The sequence below is a fragment of the Rutidosis leptorrhynchoides genome, chromosome 9 (genome assembly GCF_046630445.1).
Source record: "Rutidosis leptorrhynchoides isolate AG116_Rl617_1_P2 chromosome 9, CSIRO_AGI_Rlap_v1, whole genome shotgun sequence".
NCBI lineage: Eukaryota > Viridiplantae > Streptophyta > Magnoliopsida > Asterales > Asteraceae > Rutidosis > Rutidosis leptorrhynchoides.
Genome location: NC_092341.1, coordinates 255,269,593 through 255,281,134, shown reverse-complemented (window position 1 = coordinate 255,281,134; position 11,542 = coordinate 255,269,593). Strand labels below are relative to the sequence as shown.

General features: G+C 35.0%; 1 protein-coding gene across 1 annotated transcript; it reads right to left on the bottom strand.

Moving 5' to 3' along the window:
* Positions 1-1,034: 1,034 nt before the first annotated feature.
* LOC139868700 (receptor-like protein kinase FERONIA) lies at positions 1,035-2,690 on the bottom strand. The gene has a single exon (XM_071857037.1). It carries the CDS (start codon positions 2,688-2,690, stop codon positions 1,035-1,037), a length of 1,656 nt encoding a protein of 551 aa, XP_071713138.1.
* Positions 2,691-11,542: the final 8,852 nt, after the last annotated feature.

Genomic DNA, 11,542 nt, shown 5'->3' with positions numbered 1-11,542 from the left:
TAAAGCTCGATTCTTTTTAACATTATCCCACCACAACGAAGCATGCTTTCTTAACTTTATTGCGACTAACTTGACCTTCAAGTGCTCGGGAACGTCACGCAAATCAAAGATGCGTTCCACCGTACTTAGCCAGTCAAGAAAATCATCAGGTTGCAAGACACCCGTAAACTCAGGAATCTCAATCTTTACTCCCAGGTTCCGTAGCGGATCATCACGAATACCCCTTTGGAATCCTCTCGGCGCATTGGCGAAAGGATTCATATCAGACAGATCACTGGAGCGATCTGAGTCACTCCCCGCAAAGTCATGATCACGATCGAACTCTAGCTCAGCAATTCTTCTATTCAACCGATCAATTTCAGCATCCCTTGGATCAACATCGCCGCCTCTAGTGGCATGTTGGCGATGTGGTACTCGACGGTAACCTCCACGATGCATGTGTTCAGCCATAACCTGTGCTCTAGATACCAAATAATGTCCCACACTATGGTGAACACAAATAGATAACAAGAACAAGGTAGACAAGAAGCCTGTGGCTTTTTTTATTTCATGATAACAGTAATCTCAGAAAAAACTGATCAGTCCACCACTCCAAGAACTTCTTAAATACTGAAATAAAATAACATAATAGGTAACTGAATAGTTGAGTAAACCAAAGGTCTTCTTTGCCTCTTTTTCAAGTCATGGCCCAAATCACCCCTGGCCCAATCAGTCTTCAATTATCTCATGCCATTCTAAGAAATCCTGCAGGCCCACTTGAACATTCTTGGACCTACGTTGGTAAACTTGGCCCCACTTGCTATTGTTAGGCAATCCTGCATCAGATCCTCAGAGCCTTTTTTTGACAAACCGAAATCAGACACTTTAGCAACCCAATTCTCGTCTAGAAAGATATTTGTCGACTTGATATCCCGATGAATTATTGTACGCTTTTCACTCGTGTGGAGATAATTCAACCCTTTGGCGGCTCCAACACAAATATCAAGACGTGTATTCCACGATAAAGGAGGGTTGTTCGTCTTGTAGAGATGTTCTCATAGGGTCCCGCGTGCCATGGAATCATACACGAGTATCATCTCACCATTATCATCACAATATCCAATTAAAGACACTAAATGGACATGATGTAATTTAGACATCAACTGTATTTCTGTTTTGAATTCATTAAAACCTTGCTTTGATGATGTACTAAGCCGTTTGATTGCAACGGTGGTTGTAGCGTTGTCCATGTACCCTTTGTACACCTTACCGAACCCTCCTCTGCCAATTACACAACTATCATTAAATTCATCGGTTGCAACTTTTAGTTCGGTAAGAGAAAAAAGACGGCATTGATTGGATGACAGTGGTGAGTTGCTAAAATTTCGACCCAAGGATGACTTATCGTTAGTGGTACTATATGGTTTGACTCGTCTTTGCAGGAAGAAAACAATTAAAAGTATAACGGATAACAATAGTAACCCTCCCCCGACACTTCCAATTATCTTTGCGTACGGTTGAACCTTCTTCTTGTTCACTTTCATGGAAGACGTTGGGCTTTGCAATGGGGGAGGGATCGAAAGTATAACACCCTTAATCACCTTGAAGACTTCTAGACCATTCAAATAAGCGTCAGAATAATTACTTGAAATGTTATTAGGATGTAACGCGAGCCACAAATCCTTATTGCTTTTGCGGCCATCTGCGTCACTGACAAACACAACATAATCCATGGAAACGGGATACCCGGTACCGTCAGTCCAGTAGCCTACATCAGCCATATTCTCAACAGTTTGATTGTTAATGAAAATACTAAATACCACTTCACCTTCTATTGAGTATTCTGCTTTAATGTTGCAAAAATGAAACCTGAGCATGTAATAGAATCCAGAATCAACAGGTAGTATCCATGTCAGATTGTACCGCTCAGATTGATCGCCGATGCTTCTTTGGGTTCGATAAACTATCTCTGGTGCGGTAAAATCAGGGGTCTCCGTTGTATACACGATCGAATAGTTATAAACAGGTGTCCACCCATATGCTCCTCCATATATGTAGTTATTATCTTGTTCCCATGACCGGTACATACCCGTATCATCTTCAGGGGATATTTGTCTCCCACCAATATTTAGCCGGTACATATTTTCAAGAGCTGTGTCATAATCAATAATGGTTACTTTATAGTACAAATCTTCTGGTATTGAAAGGATCTCAATACCATTGATGAATGCGTATGAATTGGCTGAGGGAGTAAACATAAGTTGTAGGGTTTGTTCATCTTTTACATAGATGATAAATTCTTTTACAAAGTGAGTTGTGTTCATGTAGTTTGAAGTTAGAAAAGGGCTAAAGTTGGTTAAAAGAGAGTAGCCATTAGATGAAACAGAGAAGAAAGATTGGTTTGGCTTGAAAACAGAGTAAGTAGCCGGATAGAAATATAGACGAATGAATTTGGGCCCTCGGAAAACTGGAAATGTGTATGTGAATGAAGTGGCATTAAAAATTCGAGCAGTGAGATAAGGGACTGTAGGGACTAAAGGATATTGGATAGAACTAGAAGCATCGGATGAAAAGGAGGTTTTTTTGTTGATATCGGAAGGCAAGAATTTAGAATTTTCATCACCGTCCCATGTCTGGTTGGATTCAGAGTTGGAACGGGTGGATGAACTACAGTTAAGGAGTAAGTGATCGCCGATGTGTAGTTGACTCATGGTTATGGTGGAGGACAAAATGAGTAGGAAATAAAAGAATAATGGTAAACTTAAGGTGAACATGGTGTGCTTGATATTTTTGCTTGTATTCATTTGATAATAAATTGTAAATTGTAAATTGTATGTATGACTGGTCTTTTATAACTGTTAACTGCTACAAGGGTAGACTTCCAAATGTATCATGACCACTAACAAATGTGAACCACCAAAAGGATTACCGTTTCTTCTTTATATGGACCAGTAGTTGCAGTATCATTTAGGCTGTTACATAGAATGACATGCTAACTTGATCATTGGTGTACGTGGAATATACATGTGATTTAACTTAACAGAGACGACCTTAAATTGGTCAAAAATTCTACTCCATTAATCATCAAATAACAACTGTAATTCTAGAACGCGACCGTAAAACCAACACGAAAATAAACATGGGTACTATATGTAAACGACGTCCGTTGCGAAGCTCGTTACGGCGTTTTGGTGACTAGCCCGTCTCGACCCCGTCCCGTCTTCTAATAAGTCGGTCAACGGTCAAAAGCCGGGTCAAATGTGAGAAAGGTTGGGTCAACGCCGGTCAAAAATCGAAAGTTCGGTTAAAATCCGTCAAAAGTCGGTCAAATTGATCAAAATTGATGTAGTTTAGTGTTACTCTTTTGTATTATATTAACAATAATAACGATTATAGGTACAAACTTGTCAACGAAGGTTTTTTGGCTTTAAAATATGTGCATATATATATATTTATATATATAAAAGTCAACGTCATTCAACGTCCGTCTTGACCGTCTCGACCCCATCTCGACATTTTAAGGTCTCGATCGTCTCGACAACGTCTCGCGTCTTTTTCAACGTTGCTATATACGATAAAGTAAGAGCAATCATAACACAACCCAAAAGTATTAACAGCCCCAGCTGCAGGGAAAACACTACAGACCAAGTTGAATTCTTCAAATACGAACTGCCTACTATATGTATCTGTCTCATGCTTTTTCTAATTTTGTTGTATAACTTTTTAACAATTACTCGTATAACTAACCTAAACAATAGTGTTTGCTGAGTCTTGTATGAACAGAATGCACAAGCAGTTACTTGAAAGGGCAAGGGTGTTTGATAAGGAGGCACATGTTCATACTGAAACATCCAAATTTTTGTGCATGTCATTTTAAACAATTCATGTATTCATGTATTACACATGATTGAGAAAGCTATTAATAAATGAAGGGATTTGTTTAATGGATTATTATTTAACAACTAGTGAAAGGACCCGTGAAACCACGGGTTTGTTTAAACGATACAGTTGAATGATATGTTTTATTTTTTAAGCGAATGTAAATGCCAAAGTCATATTGTATGGATTACGTTGACAAATAGATACACAAAAAGCCTAAGCATTTGAATGATCTACAATACAAAAAAGTAAGAATATATATTAAAGTGAAAGCATATATTAAAGTGAAAGCAAATGTAAGTATGTTTATAAAACCACTTGAGTATGTTGAATAAATAATAGTAATCAGCACCTTCAAATGTAGTTTAATAGATAAATGAAGATCCTAAACAACTCTTAATAATATTGGTGAATAAACATATTTCGTACTACACTTGTTTAGTGCATGATTGCTCATATTAACAAAACCGCCCATATCAACCTTCATTATCTGCGTTTTAAGAATTAAAGAAAATATTAGTTTAGTCTATAATTCAATGTGAATGTTATATTGGAGCAACATTAATGATTATGGTTGAAGTAAGCTTGAAAATGAATTAACAAAATCAACACTGAAACGTATTATTTAAAAATAAAATAATAATGTACAAAAAAATATGTGTGAAAATCATAATATAAGTTTTGCAGAATTTCCTTGTAAACAACATTAGTTGTAGTAATGACATTTTGGATTGCATTTGACAGTTAGAAAGAAGAGTTAAAGCCAAAAATATGCTGCAAACTTACACAAATGTACCGATGTCGCCCACAAACTCATTTCCGTCCTATTGTCGCCTACAAACTTATAAAAAATGTGCTGATGTTAACATTTTGTTACCGGTTACCTGCTGAACCGGTAAAGTTAATTATTTAACTTTTTTATTCATTTTATATGTCCCGATGTCGCCCATATACTTTCAATTGTGTTACGATGTCGCCCATATACTTTCAGTTTCCGTTTCGATGTATCACCGACGTGTCATGACTATTTAGAAGCCACGTCATCAACTATTTTGGTTGACAGTTAAAAAAAGTATTTTGTTTATATTAGCACATTTTTTATAAGTTTGTAGACGACAGTAGGACGGAAATGAATTTGTGAACGATATCGGTACATTTGTGTAAGTTTGTAACCTATTTATTACCTTAACCCTAGAAAGAAAGTTGGAGTTCCTATATATTTAACTCTTGCCATTGGCTCCAAATTGTTTTGCATCATAATACTCATTTCATTAAACGTATGCTAAATTGCATGATCAAATAACATACAAAAGAGAATAAGGTTTATGTTGCAATTTAAAAAAATCGAAAAAAACATACAAATTCTACATACCTGCTTTTTGAATTTTTTTTTTTTCTTGTGAGGAAAATATTGAAAGTAAACTGAGGCGTGCATCTATTGTGCTATTAAATTTAAGTTCCTCCTATTTAATTGAAACTTATTTATTACTTATTTATTATACGTACATATGTTACCCTTTTTATGATTTGTATTCATTCATTTATTTATTTATTTATTTATTTTAAAATTTGTTTGAAAACAGGCTGACGTCTGTAGTGACCCGAACTTTTCCATGTTTATATATATTAATTGAGATTGAAATTTACAAGATTAAATGTTTCCAACATGTTAAGCAATCAAACTTGTTAAGACTTGATTAATTGAAATATGTTTCATATAGACAATTGACCACCCAAGTTGACCGGTGATTCACGAACGTTAAAACTTGTAAAAACTATATGATGACATATATATGGATATATATATATAGTTAACATGATACTATGATAAGTAAACATATCATTAAGTATATTAACAATGAACTACATATGTAAAAACAAGACTACTAACTTAATGATTTTTAAACGAGACATATATGTAACGATTATCGTTGTAAAGACATTTAATGTATATATATCATATTAAGAGATATTCATACATGATAATATCATGATAATATAATAATTTAAAATCTCATTTGATATTATAAACATTGGGTTAACAACATTTAACAAGATCGTTAACCTAAAGGTTTCAAAACAACACTTACATGTAACGACTAACGATGACTTAACGACTCAGTTAAAATGTATATACATGTAGTGTTTTAATATGTATTTATACACTTTTGAAAGACTTAAATACACTTATCAAAATACTTCTACTTAACAAAAATGCTTACAATTACATCCTCGTTCAGTTTCGTCAACAATTCTACTCGTATGCACCCGTATTCGTACTCGTACAATACAAAGCTTTTAGATGTATGTACTATTGGTATATACACTCCAATGATCAGCTCTTAGCAGCCCATGTGAGTCACCTAACATATGTGGGAACCATCATTTGGCAACTAGCATGAAATATCTCATAAAATAACAAAAATATGAGTAATCATTCATGACTTATTTACATGAAAACAAAATTACATATCCTTTATATCTAATCCATACACCAACGACCAAAAACACCTACAAACACTTTCATTCTTTAATTTTCTTCATCTAATTGATCTCTCTCAAGTTCTATCTTCAAGTTCTAAGTGTTCTTCATATATTCTACAAGTTCTAGTTACATAAAATCAAGAATACTTTCAAGTTTGCTAGCTCACTTCCAATCTTGTAAGGTGATCATCCAACCTCAAGAAATCTTTGTTTCTTACAGTAGGTTATCATTCTAATACAAGGTAATAATCATATTCAAACTTTGGTTCAATTTCTATAACTATAACAATCTTATTTCAAGTGATGATCTTACTTGAACTTGTTTTCGTGTCATGATTCTGCTTCAAGAACTTCGAGCCATCTAAGGATCCGTTGAAGCTAGATTCAATTTGCTCTTTTCCAGTAGGTTTATCCAAGGAACTTAAGGTAGTAATGATGTTCATAACATCATTCGATTCATACATATAAAGCTATCTTATTCGAAGGTTTAAACTTGTAATCACTAGAACATAGTTTAGTTAATTCTAAACTTGTTCGCAAACAAAAGTTAATCCTTCTAACTTGACTTTTAAAATCAACTAAACACATGTTCTCTATCTATATGATATGCTAACTTAATGATTTAAAACCTGGAAACACGAAAAACACCGTAAAACCGGATTTACGCCGTCGTAGTAACACCGCGGGCTGTTTTGGGTTAGTTAGTTAAAAACTATGATAAACTTTGATTTAAAAGTTGTTATTCTGAGAAAATGATTTTTATTATGAACATGAAACTATATCCAAAAATTATGGTTAAACTCAAAGTGGAAGTATGTTTTCTAAAATGGTGATCTAGACGTCGTTCTTTCGACTGAAATGACTACCTTTACAAAAATGACTTGTAACTTATTTTTCCGACTATAAACCTATACTTTTTCTGTTTAGATTCATAAAATAGAGTTCAATATGAAACCATAGCAATTTGATTTACTCAAAACGGATTTAAAATGAAGAAGTTATGGGTAAAACAAGATTGGATAATTTTTCTCATTTTAGCTACGTGAAAATTGGCAACAAATCTATTCCAACCATAACTTAATCAACTTGTATTGTATATTTTGTAATATTGAGATACCATAGACACGTATACAATGTTTCGACCTATCATGTCGACACATCTATATATATTTCAGAACAACCATAGACACTCTATATGTGAATGTTGGAGTTAGCTATACAGGGTTGAGGTTGATTCCAAAATATATATAGTTTGAGTTGTGATCAATACTGAGATACGTATACACTGGGTCGTGGATTGATTCAAGATAATATTTATCGATTTATTTCTGTACATCTAACTGTGGACAACTAGTTGTAGGTTACTAACGAGGACAGCTGACTTAATAAACTTAAAACATCAAAATATATTAAAAGTGTTGTAAATATATTTTGAACATACTTTGATATATATGTATATATTGTTATAGGTTCGTGACTCAACCAGTGGCCAAGTCTTACTTCCCGACGAAGTAAAAATCTGTGAAAGTGAGTTATAGTCCCACTTTTAAAATCTAATATTTTTGGGATGAGAATACATGCAGGTTTTATAAATGATTTACAAAACAGACACAAGTACGTGAAACTACATTCTATGGTTGAATTATCGAAATCGAATATGCCCTTTTTATTAAGTCTGGTAATCTAAGAATTAGGGAACAGACATCCTAATTGACGCGAATCCTAAAGATAGATCTATTGGGCCTAACAAACCCCATCCAAAGTACCGGATGCTTTAGTACTTCGAAATTTATATCATATCCGAAGGGTGTCCCGGAATGATGGGGATATTCTTATATATGCATCTTGTTAATGTCGGTTACCAGGTGTTCACCATATGAATGATTTTTATCTCTATGTATGGGATGTGTATTGAAATATGAAATCTTGTGGTCTATTATTATGATTTGATATATATAGGTTAAACCTATAACTCACCAACATTTTTGTTGACGTTTTAAGCATGTTTATTCTCAGGTAATTATTAAGAGCTTCCGCTATCGCATACTTAAATAAGGACGAGATTTAGAGTCCATGCTTGTATGATATTGTGTAAAAACTGCATTCAAGATACTTATTTTGTTGTAACATATTTGCATTGTAAACCATTATGTAATGGTCGTGTGTAAACAGGATATTTTAGATTATCATTATTTGATAATCTATGTAAAGCTTTTTAAAACCTTTATCTATGAAATAAAGGTTATGGTTTGTTTTAAAAATGAATGCAGTCTTTGAAAAACGTCTCATATAGAGGTCAAAACCTCGCAACGAAATCAATTAATATGGAACGTTTTTAATCAATAAGAACGGGACATTTCAGTTGGTATCCGAGCGTTGGTCTTAGAGAACCAGAATTTTGCATTAGTGTGTCTTATCGAGTTTGTTAGGATGCATTAGTGAGTCTGGACTTCGACCGTGTTTACTTGAAAAATGATTGCTTAACAAATTTTGTTGGAAACTATATATTTTTAACATGTGAATATTATGTGATATATTAATCTCTTAACGCGTTTGATATTATGTGATAGATGTCTACCTCTAGAGCAAGTCCCATTGACTCACCTAATAATAATGAAGAGTCAAATGTAAATTGGAATGATTCGTGGACTGATTCACCAGTTCCCGAAGAGGAACCGAAAGAAGAGTCGGAACCGGAAGAAGAATCGGAACCGGAAGAAGAATCGGAACCGGATGAAGAAATAGAACCGGTGGGGGAAATAATAAAACGGTTAAGTAAAAGAAAATCCTCAACCAACCGACCAAGGTTAATTATGGTCAATGGTGTTTCCGCCAAGGAAGCAAAATATTGGGAGGATTACCAATTCTCCGATGAATCGGATTCCGACGAGAATTCCGATGATGTTATAGAAATTACCCCAACTGAATTTAAAAAGGCAAAAGAAAATAATAAGGGAAAGGGCATAAAAATAGAGAAATCTAATTTCAACCCCGATGAACTTTATATGTATCGTCAACCCCCGAAGTCCTTAAGTTGTAACAATGACCCGGGAACCTCTAAACCACCAGGTTTTTCTAAACCAATGTGGAAAACGACGGCTAGTATTAGGGGAACATCATATATCCCTAGAAACTTGGCAAAATGAACCAAAACTGAAGAAGAAGAAACAAGCGAGTCGGAATAAGATAGTTGTATTCGTGTGGTGTAATATATGTAATATAGTGTGCTTATGCTTTATGATATATGTAAAAATTGCTTGTATTAATAAGTATTTTTTTTATGAATCTAACTCTTGTCTATTTTACAGTATAAAAACACAAAATGGATAGACAACCCAATATTTTAAGAGACCTACCCGGAGACATGATTGATGAAATCTTGTCTAGAGTCGGTCAGAATTCTTCGGCACAACTATTTAAGGCGAGATCAGTTAGTAAGACATTCGAAGAACGTTCCAAGAATGCCTTGGTTTATAAAAGGCTTTTGTTCGAAAGATGGGGGATATCACATTGGGAAATCCATAAGTTACGATGTGTTTACTTTGACGCATATATTGCGGGGAACCCAAATGCTATTTTACGCAATGGGTTAAGAAATTATTTTGACTCAAAATATCCGAATATTGGACTTCGTGATTTAGAAAAGCGGCTAACATGCAACATAAAGAAGCATGTTATGCTTACGGATTAGTAATGTTCGCTTCTCACCAAAGTGAGAACAAGAACATCGGGCTACAACTATTAAACAAAACGTTCCCACAAGTGACGGAGTCGGTAATTGGGGTAAGAAATGAGGTTTTTAGATTGTTACGGGACTGTTGGACATTACGTAACCCTCGTCCCTTTGACGACGTTACAACACGCTGTCTTATCAACGGCCATAACGGTTATGTTCCTCAAGACCAAGGATGGGAAGTAATCCTAGTAAAACCAGAATGCATGACTTGTTTCTGGACGTATGAATTACGTGTCTTTATTGCCTTTGCTGAACGACTTGTGTACTAGCTAGAATTATCTTCACAACCATCTTGTATCAAATTTATTGTGTGCTATATTTCATGCTATATGTAAAATAAGCGGTATTGTAAGTTTGTAAAATATTGTGTAAAAGTTTGAACGCGAAATATTATTATAATCAGTTTTTCATATAGAATTGTAGTAGTTGAATTGTATATTAGCTACTAAGTATGAACTTAACGGGTAGGTACTACCCGAATTTAAACTTATAAACCGCTAATATGAAGAAAAAGCTTTTATAAATGAGTTCATATTATGCTACGAAATACTATTAACTACTCTTAATATTCTGTATGATTAACTTGTTCCATTTGACTATTTTGAAGGAAATGGCACCGACTACTCGACACACCGTGAATATGAATGAAGAGGAATTCCGTACTTTTCTAGCTTCAAACATAGCCGCAGTACAGGCTGCGCTACATACCAACAATAACCTTGGATCTAGCAGTACAGGAAATCGTGTAGGATGTACCTACAAAGAATTCACTGCCTGCAAACCTTTGGAATTTGATGGAACCGAAGGACCGATCGGATTGAAACGGTGGACCGAGAAGGTCGAATCGGTGTTTGCCATAAGTAAGTGTACTGAAGAGGACAAAGTGAAGTACGCTACGCATACCTTCACAGGTTCTGCGTTAACATGGTGGAATACCTATCTAGAGCAAGTGGGACAAGACGATGCGTACGCACTACCGTGGTCAGCATTCAAGCACTTGATGAACGAGAAGTACCGTCCCAGAACCGAGGTCAATAAGCTTAAGACAGAACTTAGAGGGTTACGAACCCAAGGATTTGATATTACCACGTACGAAAGACGATTCACAGAACTGTGCCTATTGTGTCCAGGAGCATTCGAAGATGAGGAAGAGAAGATCGACGCGTTTGTGAAAGGATTACCGGAAAGAATCCAAGAAGATATAAGTTCACACGAGCCCGCCTCCATACAACAGGCATGTAGAATGGCTCACAAACTAGTGAACCAGATTGAAGAAAGAATTAAAGAACAGACTGCTGAAGAGGCCAATGTGAAGCAAGTTAAAAGAAAGTGGGAGGAAAACGGTGATAAGAATCACCAATACAACAACAACAGCAATTACAACAATAATCGCAACAATTATCCCAACAATCGCAACATCAATCGCAACTACAACAAACGACCCAACAACAACAACAACAACAA